The following is a 14,375-nucleotide window of genomic DNA, read 5'->3' on the forward strand; positions in this document are numbered from 1 at the left end:
AAAAAATAATAAACATTTTCTTGCATTTTAAGCATCATTATAAAGATCATTTCAACTACAGTATGTGTATGGTCTTCCAATTTGTGCATAACACCTGTTAAGGACTTGAGATCGCCACATCTTTACTATTTGTATAAATTTGTATTTTTTTCTCCTTAGAGCAAATGATAACAATAAATTAAATGGCATACATGATTTCCCAGTCATTAACCTAACATAAAGGTTGTGCCTATTTAAATTTCCATTTGTAGTTATGCGTATCACTTTTTTACGCATTTACCAATCGCCAATCTTATTTTTAAAAATCTTTATCACTATGATCTCCAAATCATAGTATATTGTTGTTTTACATATGTTAAATAGAATAGTACCTAATATGTAAAAGAAGGGACTACAATTTTCTCATAGGCTGTATCTTGCATATTATCTACTGTTTATTGTTGAACGATGTGGACATTCAACAGATATAACGTGACCTTGACAACATATGTAACAGATAAAATACTAATCATGTTCCTCTGTAGTCTTTGCTGTATCATATTCTTCAGTGCTGCATTCACTCTCCTGCAAAATGAAAAAATGTAATAGCTTTTCCCAATGGGCCATTTCAATGACCATATCATAGAAGTGTGAAAACATCCTGAGTTCTTGGAAGTTGCATCATAGTGTTTGAGTTAGTGAGAAACTTAAAGACCCTATTCTGCTCCCATTATTTAATACTAAGCATATTTAATATAAAGATGTGAAAAATTTTGCAGTTTTACAAGTTGAAATAAGAAGCTCAAGTCTAATATTTTTGCATAAGTGTTTAAGTTTATTCTTCATTATGTAAGTTACTCATGTCCTTAGAAATGTAAACCTTTTTTTAATTTGTGATAATTAATTAAACTACTATCATTAACAGTTTTAAGAAAATAAAATTTTAGCCATAACAATGGATTCTGTTGAAGATAAACTAAACTCCAACTCTGCCTTATCTAAACAATATTTTCCACATTGTTCTATATCACCTAGTAAACCGTATTTCTTTTCATTTTGTTTTAGGTAGCAGTTTTACAACATCATCAGGATTATATACAGGAAATAATTCACTTACAAATTCTTCTGGGTTTAACAGTTCACAGCAGGTAATTTAAAAAGCCAGTTTAACTTCTGAAATATTTTTAAATGCAACATGATTTTCATACATGAAGAGAGATTTATTTATATTATACTACAAGTGAGAGCTTTCCTAGACCTTTTCACAGAATTTTTTTTTTCTCTAAAATATCTCTTTAGCAATCTTTTCTGATGATTTGTTGGTATTCAGATTGGTTTAATTTTTTCTGGTAATACATCACAGAATAAAAAAATTATGAAGAATATGTATAATCGTACATAAAATTAAGTCTGAGTTCTTCAGTTGATGGGTATTTAAGTGCCCTCCAATGTGAACAGTTTTAAAAAGGCACAGAAACACACACATATTTATAATTACGTAGTTGTGTACCACACACTGATGTTTTGGTCATATACATAACCAGTGGTTACATATACAGTGGTGGTTCCATAAGGAGCACATAGACCATACCATATCACTTGCATGTGCAGTGCCCGATACTATCTGGGTTTGTGTAAGTACTCTCTGTGATGTTTGCACAGTGAGAAAATCGCCCAACAACACATTTCTCAGAATGTATCCCTGTGGTTAAGCAACACACGACTGTACTTTGAGATGTAAGAGAGGAGCAGCATTAGTTTTGACAGGTTCTTATGTGGTTTGACTTGGTAGGACTACCCGTCTTATCCCAGTTTTGGCCAGGGTCAGTACGCACAGTATTACAACAGCTCACCGTACCCAGCACATTATATGACCAGCAGCAGCACCAGCCCTACAACGCCGTCCACCAATGCCACTTACCAGCTTCAAGAACCACCATCTGGCATCACCAGCCAAGCAGTTACGGACCCTACAGCAGGTAATGACATGAGTTTTCTTAGCCCTGAAGGCTATATTTCTGTTGCCTTAGATATATTTTTCTACAGTTATATGTTCATGAGATGTTTGCAAGGACTGAACATGTCAGCCAGCATGATCGTGGTGTTAGCTTTATTTTTATTTGTTTGAAAATTTTCATGTGAAGTATAAACTTCAAAAATATATGAAATAGATTTATGAATATTTTCAATTTTGAAGACAGATATAGCTCTTTAAATGTGTAATTATAAATATATAGCTATAATCATGAATAGTTCATTGACATCACATGTTATGTATGAAAAGAAATCACATCATCCAGAATTTAGTGTTTATCATCATTAAAGTATTTTGGGGGGGTCAGAGTAATACATTGTCAATCGATAAAAAATCAAATAGTATCAGAGGGTTAATCATGGAAATCCTTGAGTCCCTGCCTACCCATTCCCACTCACTGCTTACTGTAACTTTCATAACTGTATCTATAAGCATTTGTCATAAATCTGTCCAACTCTTGATGGGTTCTTTCAAGTAAGAACATCTCCATCTAGAAATTTTATTTTTTATAATATCTTAATTTCAACTATACTATAATTTTTTTTAAAGAATCATTTTATTTAACTTTATTTATTTGTTTTAATTTTACCAGAGAGGGACAGCGTGAGAGTGAGGAGAGAGAGAGTGAGAGAGACAAAGTGAAAGCAAGCCACTAGGCCCAGGACTCGAACTGCAGTCGGCCATGTGGGAGTCCAGTGCTCCCAACCACCATGCCACCTGCCAGGCCTTCAACTGTATCTTAATAATTACATAATATTTAATCATGTCTTAAAATAATTTCTGATTTACAAATATTATATTGAGTTGTTGGGAAAGTCATGATGTATTTTTGCATAGGAAAATATGTGATGCCTTTCCTGACAACTGAATACATTTTTGTGGGGTACAGTGTGGTTTTTCAAAGCATGCATATAGTGCGTAGTAATAAACTCAAGGATATAAACATTCATCATCATCTTCAGCATTGAGTGTTAATTACACTACCTCGTGCAACTCGGTATTTCTTTACCTGCGTTAGTTCTTTCTGGAATTCTTAATTTTGTATATACTTAATTTCCTGGTTTGGTCTTTACCCAGGTTTCTTATATATTTTTCTTAGGCATCCTACCTCCTTACCTTAACTTTTAAAAAACACAGCTGTTCCTTTCATGGATTATAAAATGAGCTGTTATCCTCCACAAGTCGGAGTTTCCTTCTTCCCTATTTCCAGAGCTAGAGCTCATCCTGTTGCTACAAGTCAAGTTAAAAATGATGTATACATAGAGTTAATTCTAGGTGGTTAGCCTAGACCATGAAAAAAAAAGTGTTCTGTGACAGTTAATTTAATTTCGATTATAGAATTATCTTATAAATATTAACAGATGACCCCTCCAAGCCTCGTAAACTTGTCTCCCAACTAACTTCAAATGCGTAATATCTGCTGCACATTTCAACATTAAACAGTTTTGTCTTTGATCATTGTATTCCATTTATCTTTATTTTCAAAACATTAGCTTGATTCTTCATTCAGTTCACATGTGTAAATAGTGTTCATGGAACTGAATATAGACCTCTCTGTCTCTCTTGTCTTTTAATTAACTTTCACATTTCCACAGACACACTGTAGATGTTTTTGTAGAATTTTCCTCTGTATTTCCATAAACTTCACATAGGCATTGCGAGGGAAGATAATGGCTTGCCTCACCTTTATGGAAGTTTTGGACATTACAGAGATCTTTCATATGTACCATTTGAATCATGCTTCTAGAGGACTAAAAGAAGTTTTGAAATGAGGATAGCATATAAATTGGAAGTAAAAATCTCTGTTATGTTCTGTGAAGTAATATATTGAGAAAGGAGACAGCCCAGTAAGTTTACTTCATGATATTTTCATTGTAAAGAATGCAGTATAAAAACAAACTAGTAAAAACTTAATGATTTTTAAATTTCATTAGAGCTTTTTTAAAAAGAGCATTTAATCATATGAGAGTTTGTCTTTGAAACTTGATATTCTATGACTTTTATTTACAAAAGAGATGCCATGTGTAAGAGTGGGGAAGGTTAGACACAAAGCTAGCCACATGGGAAACAACACAAAATCATAATTTAAAAACTAAATTATGATTTTATGTTAAAATTGAGTGATTTGGGGCCAGTTCTATAGCCAAATTATTGGGAAGCTGTATCCCATATGGCCAATCTTGGTTTGACTCTTGGCCCTGGAGGCTCAAGAAACACATGGAACATTTGCGTGTGCATACCCCAAATCCCAATAAGATAGGTAAATGGAGCAGAAAGCATTGTGGGGTGACCACACTCCAAGTCACTGAGTTTGGGACTTGAACTGTAGAGTCAGCCATGTGGAACCCAGGGCCTTAACAACCATGCCTCCTGCTGGATCAATTTTTTTTTTTTTATCAGAGTTTTGTAGTTTGTAGTTTTAATCTTACAGATCTTATATATATTTTATATTTATACCTAAGTATTCTCTCTCTCACTCTCTCTCTCGGTGCTTAGGTAGGTGGTGGTGTATTTTTGTATTTTGAATTATAATTACTCATTGCTGGTTTATAGGAAAGCAATTGACTGGCTTGTATCCTACAATTTTGGTATAATGACTCATTAGTTCGAGGAGCTTTACTGTTGATTCTTTGACATTTTCTTCATAGACAAGCATGTTATCTGTGAACAGAGACAGTTTTGTTTCTTTTTTCCCCAATGTGTATACCTTTTATTTCATTTTCTTATCACATTAGCTAGGACTTCTACAATGTTAAAAAGGAGTGATAAAGGAAATCTTTGCTTTGTTCTTCATCTTAAAGAATCAGATTTCTCATCAGTAAGTGTTGATAGTGTGTTTTTCAAATGTTCATTATCAACTTGAAGTTCCTCTCTATTCCTAATTTTCTTAGAGTTTTTATCATGAATGGACATTGAATTTTACTAAATACCTTTTCTTTATCTATGGATTCAATACAATTTTTCTTATGTAGCCTATGACATGATGGATTACATTACTTGATTTCCAAACATTGAACCAGCCTTGTGTCTTGATCATGTTGTATAATTCTTTTTATACATTTTTGGATTCAGTTTGCTAGTATTTTGTTGAGGATCTTTGCATCTGTTTATGAAAGATAGTACTTCGTAGTTTTCATATCTTGTAATGTCTTTGTTTTTGACATTATAGTACTACTATCTTCTTTTCCTCTGCTTTTCTTTTCTAGAACAGATTGTTTAGAATTAGACTCATGGGAACCAGCAGTTAGCGTAATGGCTATGTTGCTGGACTCCCACGTAGTCGACCACGGTTCGCGTCCCAGACCCGGTGGCTTAAAACTCACGTCGGGCGCATGTGCGTGCGTGCCCAAGATCCCGAGAGGAGAATGGAGAAGGGATTGCGGCATGACCATCCCCCCTGGGGGGTGATTTCTCGCTTTCTGTCTCTATGTTTCTCTCTGTCTGTCTGGCGAGCACATGCGCCCTATAGTAAAAACCTCTCCAAAAAAAAAAAAAGAAAGAAAAAGAAAAAAGAATTAGACTTGTTTGCTTCTTAAATATTTGATAGAATACCAATTAACCTATCTGAGTCCAATGCTCTTTGCTTTGGAAGGTTTATTATGGATTCAATTCCTTTAATAAATATAGTCCTGTTTAGATAATCTATTTCTTCTTGTGTTAGATTTCCTAAATTACCTCTTTCAAAGAATTAGTCTATATCATCTAGTTTATCTGATTTGTGGCACACAGTTGTTCATAACACTTCTCTATTATCCTTTTAATGTCCATGGAATCACTAATGATGACCCACTTCTTTTTTTTAGGTTAGTAATTCATGTAAGTTTTTCTTTTTATCTTGGTTAGACTGGCTAGAGACTTACCCATTTTATTGATCTTTTCAAGAACTATTCATTTTCTGTCTTCCTATTTTTAATTTCCGTAATTTCTGTTATTTTTTTCTTATGCCCACTTTTAATTTATCTTGCTTTTCTTTCTATAGTTTCCTAAGATTGAAGTTTAGATTATTGATTTTATATCTTTCTTTTTTCTAGTATATTTATTTAAATCTATAAATATCCCTCTAAAGTACTGTTTTTGTTACATCCATGAAATTCAATAGATTCTTTTTATTCATTTTCATTTACTTCAAAATATTTTTACTTTTATTTTCATTATCCTTGGAACTCTCCCATTTAATTAGGTAAATATTATTGGAGAGGTACATTTACTGGGAAAAAAAATCTTAAAAATGTGATGGCCTATAGGTACATATCATTCATTTTAGTCACCCAGTTATTCATCTCTCTCTTGTTTTAAACTTTCTTTTAAGGATTATTTTATTTTTATTTATTTATTTATTTACTTTAATTTGACCAGAGAGGGACAGAATGAGAGCAAGAATGAGAGATAGCGAGAGAGAGAGAGAGCGCGCACGAGCGAGAGAGAGCAAGCCGCCAGGTCTGGGACTCAAACTGTGGTCAGCCATGGGGGAGTCCAGCACCCTCAACCACCATGCTACCTGCTGGCCCCTAGTTATTCACATCTTAACAATGAAATAGCTATCTATTATTAGAGAATGTGCTTAATTTCTGAGCAAAGGGTATTCCATGGCAAATTCAAAATCTAATATCTAAAAATGAAAAGTTTGATCAGAATCAACTCTTTTTCTCTTTTTACTTGTTCAATCTAAGACTATAAGACAATGTCATAGTTAAAGTCATGATTTCATTAAAATGAAAATGACTAACTTTACTATTTTTTCTTTTCCTTTTAAATGCAATTCTTTTAGGTTGTCAGGAAAGTCCTGTCATATTTTTCTATGCAAAAATGCATCATGACTTTCCTGACAACCTAACATATAAAATCAATTATTTTACTCTATGTTCAAGACATATAAATAAATGAGATATAAGGGGGAAAAAAACACATTTTAAAGGGTTTTCCTTTTATGCCAATTTCTAAACTAAGACATTATCATCCCTTAGCCACTGAAGTAATGAGTATGTCATCACCTTGTACTCAGCTCTTAAAGCTTAAATCATGTTGCTACAAATATAACAATACTTGTTTTCAAAAAGATAATGAAAATAATTTTTAAGAACTTGAAAGTAGGGACTAGCAGTTAGCGTAATGGCTATGTCATTGGACTTCCACGTAGTCGACCGTGGTTCGCGTCCCAGACCCGGTGGCTTAAAACTCATGCCGGGCACATGTGCATGCGTGCCCAAGATCCCTAGAGGAGAACGGAGGAGAAGGGATTGCGGTGTGGCCATCTCCCCTGGGGGGTGATTTCTCGCTTTCTGTCTCTCTGTCTCTCTCTCTCTGGCAAGCACACGTGCCCTATAGCAAAAAAATAAAAATAAAAAAAATAACATGGACTCCCACATGACCATCCGTGGTTTGAGTCCCAAACCCGGCAGCTTGAAACATGCTGGGAACATGTGTGTTAATGCCCAAGATCCCGGGAGGAGAACGGATTGCAGTGTGTCCATCCTGCTGGGGGGTGATTTCTCACTTTCCTTCTCACTGTCTCTGTCTCTCTCTCTCTCTCTCCAGCAAGCATGCGTGCCCTAAGGCAAAAACTTCTACCAAAAAAAACAAAAAGAATTTTGGGGCTAAATTCTTAAGAAAGTACTATTCACCTATTGTATATTGTATTGTATATTATAAATAACACAAAAGCAGTCAGAGGAAAAATTGTGAATGATGACTGAAACATTTTAGGCTAATGTAAAATAAATGCTAATTCCTTATGAAAATGGATTTTGGTATGGAGAACATAGAAAAACCAGTTATTCAAAGAATTTCTTACCAAAAACGTGATGCTGAAATCTACCTTCACACACGCCAAATGTAGATAATTTACTGGTTAAGGTGATGTGCGGGATTCTTGCCAATATTGAATTTCAAGTGACAGAGGAAGAATCAGTATAAGAGGGAACTCAATATGCTTGGGAAACCATTTGTTCCCTCTGCTTCTTTGATCCTTGCCAAGCACAGGAAAGTAGAGCAAAGCGCCTGAAAAACAGGGAATGTCCTTGTGCAGAGTTGTAGCGCTCAGCCCTCACAGGAACTTATGTGACAGGATGAAAACCTAAACTCCAGCCGTCTTCCCCATAAATGCAGCCAACTTGGGTGTCATCTACACTACCTAATACGCCCGAGTCTGCTCACTGTAGAAAGGACTCTGACGTTTGCAATAACAGGCGCATGGATGCCTGCATTTTACCTAGTGAACAGTTTGGGAAATCTGTAGGCCATACTAGCTCATTTTCACAGATGCTATGTGGACTTTGGAGACGTTTGCAATTTGTTCAGCTCAAAAATAAACTATTTCGGTGAAACAATTTTAAATAACATTTTGGAAGCATTTGTCAGCAAAACAAATATTTGTATCTAAAATAGCCAGGCTATTAAGATGTGAGAAAACAAAACAGATGTTTGTTTTGGGTTGTTGGGTTTGTTTTCTTTCTTTCTTTCTCTTTCCCGGGAGGATATACAATGCTAACCTTAATGAGATTATAAAATTCATGGAAATAAAGTTCACTCTCTGTTTTATATTGTCAGGAATGTAATAAACATGAGTTTCATTACCTGTGAATTTTGGACTCTTTTTCCAAGAAGTGAAAAATGCTACTGCTTTGCTTAATTTTTTCAATCAACAAGAACTTGAGAGTCTTTATAGAGTCAGTTTAGTAGTTTGAATCCAACCTGCAGTTCTTTCTGATGTTTATATAGAACATGTTTTTTATATAAATAATCAGAAGCATATATTATGTAGCTAATTAAACATTTATTTGCCCTCCCAACATTTGTTATGTTATCTTTTTTTCCTCTGATTCTTTTTTTTTTTTTGTTGGCACATGTGCTCACCAGAGAAAGAGAGAGAGAGAGAGACAGAGAGAGAGGAAAATAGCCTCCAACAGGGGGTGTTGCCACAGTTCTTTTTTCTTCATTCCTCTCTCCATCCCTTTAGGAGCCTGGGCACACATGCACACACCCATCTGGCATATTTCTCAAGTCATTCGGGCTGGGATTCAAAGCTGTAGGCCATTTGGGATCCAGCTTTTTAGGCCTTTGGTTCATTATTTGAAAAGCTGTTAAGTATTAAGCATTGTATAAGGCCAACACAAATCAGCACAAGTTCCTTTGTTTAAGTTGAAGGATACCAGCATTTACTGATTCAGTTTTGTAATTGGAGATGGTTGGGAAAAGGACAAAGTTATCCATATTAGCCATCACTCCATCTCATTTCATCGGGATTGGAGGGTTTGCTATTTGGGTTTTGAATTAAACTCTAAATAAAGGTAGGATTGATGGATTAATTGCTACCCATTGTACAGCTAACATGATAACCAAAAGCATTTCATTTATTGGATATTTTTAAATTTATTAAATAATGATTATACATGAACTTGGGATAAAACTGTAGAGGTGCAGTGTTTACGGAGAAGAATAAACCTCCCTTCATCTTCTGTATGCAGCCCTTCCAATTTATTCAGAGTTTCAAGGATGCACATGTACATAAACACATACATAGCCCTTTTCTCCCAACCACTTTTTTGTTCTCATTCAAGAATATATACTGAGAGCAGGAGATGGCATAACAGTTAACATCGCTGAACTCTCACATGGCCAGCTGCGGTTTGAGTCCTAGAACTGGAGGCTTGAAATTCACATCAGAAGCATGTGCATGCGTGCCCAAGATCCTGAGAGGAGAATGGAGGAGAAGTGATTGTAGCATAGCCATACCCCCAAGGGGTGATTTCTCACTTTCCTTCTCACTGTCTCTGTTTCTTTCTCTCACTGGTGAGCACACAATGCCCTAATGCAAAAATATCTACCAAAAACAAAGAAAGAGAGAAATTACATATTCTTTTATTTTCATTATGGATAAGAGAATACATACTGCAGTCAGCCATGTAGGGCAGCCATTAAGTGCTGTGCATATGGATCCAGATTCTACATGGCCGACCATGGGTTCAACCCCAGCCTAGCCACTTGAAAAAGATGCTGAGCATGTGCAGCATATCCTGGATCCTAACGAGACGGGAAAATGGAGGGAAAAGGATTGTATTGTGGTCAGGCCCCATAGTTTTGGAGGGTATTGTCTTTCTCTCTCTCTGATGCACATGCATGTACCCTCTAGCCAAGAAAAGAATACTATATATCTTGAACAATAAGCAGAAATTTTATTTACATATTTTTGCTATAGTTACATATACAAATGTAATGGTGGCTTATTTTTTAAATTTTTTTTTTTTGCACTTAACTACTGTCGGTCATAGTTCTAAGCACTGTTCATGTACTGACTGAGTTAATTCCTACCAACCCCGTGAGTTAGACAGTGCTGTCAGTCTCCCCATTTTACAGATGGGAAAGCTGAGGAGAGCACCAGAGTTCAACCTCTGGAAGCCAGGCTTCCAGTTTGAATTCTTAATCAGTAAGGCATGCTATTTCTTGAAATGACTGTGCCTGAAGTTATGAATAAGCAGAAAAATAAAAATGTAAACAAAGAGTCCTAAAGGTCTTAACGATGCGGTATTTATTTTCTTTAATCGTTCATGGCACTCAGCAAAGGCATATATTATAAAGTATTCAGTTGATATATGTTAAATGTTTGAATGAGTTCCACTTACTTCTGGAGTAATGTTGGTCTGAAATTATAGAGAAGAGCATGGAGTATATTTTATTTACCCTGCATTTTAAGCATTCCTTGAATTATAAAACCAGTTTGTGGATGCTTGCACAACCCAACAGCTAACTGCACACTTTCTCTGTTATCTCCCACTTTTCTGGATCTGTTCCATTCCCACTCCCCTTCTATGCTGTTTAATAGTTACTTGTCCCAGGCCTGCTTAGGGAACAGTTCACCACACCGCCACCATTTCCCTCCCTTTCCCCTCAAGGACCTTGTTCTCCACCTTGCTTCCTTTTTGTTTTGTTTCATTTATTTGTTGTTTCTTTCTTTTCCCATTTCTCTACTTGTACCTCATGGTTGGTGAATATTCAATAAATGTTTCTAAGTGACAAGATGGGCAGGATATCTGACGTCAGGGAGTTTGTGTGTTCTTCCCACTTGTTACTGGTAACTACTCTGTGTTGAGCATTTGAGTGTTCCAGAGAAGAAAGCCTCCAATGCATGGCTGTCTAGGATCCTTCGCGTAGAATAACTGGAATTTAAAACCGAGATTGAAATGTTTGTAAGGGATCATAGAAGTTTCTATGAGGTTTGCTACAGAATACCGGAAAGTGTATAATGGCTTCATCATCCAGGGATGATGAAGTTCTGTTAATTTACTTACAAGCCCTTGGCTGAGGAATTAATTTACCGAGGAAACCTCAATTAGCGACTGTGTGAAAGGGGCGTAATGCTTATGGAATACAGAACGAAAGGCAAAGCAATTCTCTAAAATTAATTAATGTTTATTGGTTTGGGATAACTGGTTAACCCTATAAAATTAGTCAACAAGTTTACTTTTATTTTATTTTATGTATGTTTCTATGGGAGGGTGCTATGGCTGATAACTTGAAAGTTTTCAGGATTCCTTTACTTGAAGTCTTCAGTCTTTTGATAAAGTAATATTCACTGACAGTCTAAAAATTAATGTAATTTATCCAAGTCCTTGCTGAGGACCTTTTTGTTTTCTTTCATAATCTGATTTTAAAAAAAAATCTCTGAATACAAAATTCACATGGTCACACTCTCACATGTAACTGGAGATCTCATGGCCCATTAGTTTGTAAGTCTGTGTGGATTCCAAGTGGTTTTTGAGAAATATCATGGGCCCTCCCTCAGTATTGTAGCCTTCCAGGTGGAAATATTCCCTTGTTGGACCTTACACTTTTCGTAAGAGAATATCATTTTTATTTTCAGCACAGCTAACTTAGTAAAGTATATGGGTGTCCTCGCAACCTAGCCACCAATAGTTTCACTCAGTTACTCAGTGTAACCTTATTACATTGCCACTTAAAGGAGAGAGTAGCTTCTGTCATGTGCCAGAAGGATTCACAATGGCTGCTTTGACCTAGATGAGTTCTTTTTTTTTTTTTTTTTTTTTAAAGGTAAATAAGATGCCTGACTCCAGTGCTCTGTACTCTAAAACAATGAACTCTCACATTATGGAATCATCTGTAATCAGCCTTAAAAGTAACAGTTTTGTGAAAAGGGGTTGTATATTGGCGCAGCTATAAAATGCTACACCCTGTGAGGCAAACCCACTTGAAAAGATGGGTCTGCCCACTGTGACTTAGGTCAACTCCAGAGACTTGCCTGAGTACATTGGGCATGCGTCTGCCCATCATTTAGAGCCTGGCTGAATCTGAGGGTGGATCACCAGTGTTAAAACCCTTCTGGGGGCCAGCAAGTGGCATCTTATTTAAGGCAGCTTGATCCCATATAGGTGATCCTATGCTTTGAATCTTGGATCCCTGGCTTGAAAAGCACACTGGGTATGTGTGTGGACTTGCTTGCCCAAAATCCTGAAAAGAGGGGGAAATGGAGGAAAAGGAACCTTCCCTTCCCAATGGAGGGTGCTTTCTCACTTTCCTCTCTTTCTATTTAGCTCCCTCCAAAAGTCCCTGCAGGAAGGGCTATTCTCTCTTTCTGTCTCTCTCTGTCTCTCTCACTTAAGGAAAAAGTGAATAAACAAACTTTAAATAAAAAATAATAAGGGCCAGAGACTTTTCACTGTAACCTCCCCATACTCTGAAAGTACTTGGCAAGTTGTGTTACAACCACAGTTTTGAAAACGACCTCCTTTGTGGTTGATATGTGCACACACAAAATGTCTTCAGAATTCTTGTGTAATTGTACCTTCTCGATAGCGCACACCTCACCATCTTTTCTTCTTTCTGCTCCAAGTCCCAAACCTTCCCTGTCTAATTGGCTTGTACTAGTTTCATTTCAGCTCCTTTATATTTAAAAAGCATATTTCCAGTAGTAAAATACCTCCCAAATGTAAGAATTCTTCTCTACCCCTGACTTGATTTTCAACTTTGCAATTTATTTTATCTTCCATCCCTGACTATCTTTTACATGTTCTTCCTTGAAGCATTCAAACAACTGCAGGGTCTGCATGAAGTCTCTTTCCTTTTTCAGTTTCTCATTTAGTGTTTTCCCTGAAGTATCTGTTTCAGAACATTTGTTCGTCTAATTATCTCCCTTGACTCAGCTTTGATACTGATAAAGGTTACTGAGAAAGCAGGCTTCTCTTGAGATGTTTTCCCTAATTGTGCTATTAAATTGCATTACTCCATTCCCTAATTGAAGGAAACTAGAAAGCAAAGCTTCTTCTACTTGCATATGTAAACGAGGGTTTGATGATTTGTAAATGAGGGTTTGAAATGAGGATTTCAACATCTCATTAGCTATGCATTGAGCATCTCTTACTTTGAAAGTATTGTCGCATTATGTAGAGATATATAATAAAAAGCAAGAGGATAATTTCATGTCCTCAGGGGCATTTGACTAGTAAAGAAGATAGTCATGTGTACAGCCAAACCTAATAAATATTGGATTATTAAAATGCCGTGCTAGAAGAAGAAACACTCAGAAAGAATACAGGAACAGATTTCTTATATAAAGTATTTGGAGAAAAAAACCTTAAGTTAGTGAAATGAATCCTTAGCATTGAGAGATGGGAATGAGGGAAGGACAAAAGATAGTAAAGGTGGATTTAAGGCTAGAAGAACAGACCATTTTTAGTAGGCTTAATGATAGGGTATTATTTCCATCAGAACACATAAATTTTATTTAAACTTCATTAATGGATGAAAGTATTTTTGAACAGGAAAATCACTTTATGATCATCTTTACAAATAAGATCATTGAACTCAGAGAGGTGACTTTGCAAATTCATTTAGCATGACACCATAAATGTGTTTGTACAAAACACCTTAGTGTGTGTTAGTTGATATAATCTTCACTATGATGCTGTCCCCATTTTACTGTTGATGTATCTGAGGGTCAGATATTTATATCTGGAATATATGCAGATATTCTAATATCATTTTTGTTATTTATTTTATTGAAAGAGCAAAATAGGTACTTTTTGTCAGGGTCTCATCATACTGTAATCACCCCTTTTTCTCTCCCAAACTCCCTACCAAACAGACAGCCAGGATTATAGTTGCACCTGCTATGTTTCAGGTTACCCTGGGATCTAGACTGTGGCCTTCCATGTGGTTTCAGCACTGCAGAGCAGTGCCCTATTGCCTGCCCCATGGTGCCTAGGCCAAGCCCTGATGTCTTGATTTCTAGGTTATGCTCCAGTGTGGTGAAGTTTGAACTGATCGGGTTTCCATGTTCTGTCCTAAAACTTAAGATGTGTTTGTGAGATCCACTCCCTCTGTGAGTAGATTATTACCCTAACAGGGAAGG

At 36.1% G+C, this 14,375-nt stretch overlaps 1 protein-coding gene across 1 annotated transcript in view; it reads left to right on the forward strand.

The window, feature by feature from the left end:
* The window catches only part of EYA1 (EYA transcriptional coactivator and phosphatase 1), a 261,299-nt gene that overhangs the window by 150,009 nt on the left and 96,915 nt on the right, over window positions 1-14,375 (forward strand). Inside the window, exons 8-9 of the mRNA XM_006155104.3 lie at window positions 1,045-1,127; window positions 1,772-1,958. Of these exons, the coding sequence (XP_006155166.1) occupies window positions 1,045-1,127; window positions 1,772-1,958 (270 nt within the window). The remainder of the gene's footprint in view (window positions 1-1,044; window positions 1,128-1,771; window positions 1,959-14,375) is intronic.

Source organism: Tupaia chinensis, unplaced genomic scaffold, assembly GCF_000334495.1.
Source record: "Tupaia chinensis unplaced genomic scaffold, TupChi_1.0 Scaffold000436_1, whole genome shotgun sequence".
Taxonomy (NCBI): Eukaryota; Metazoa; Chordata; class Mammalia; order Scandentia; family Tupaiidae; genus Tupaia; species Tupaia belangeri.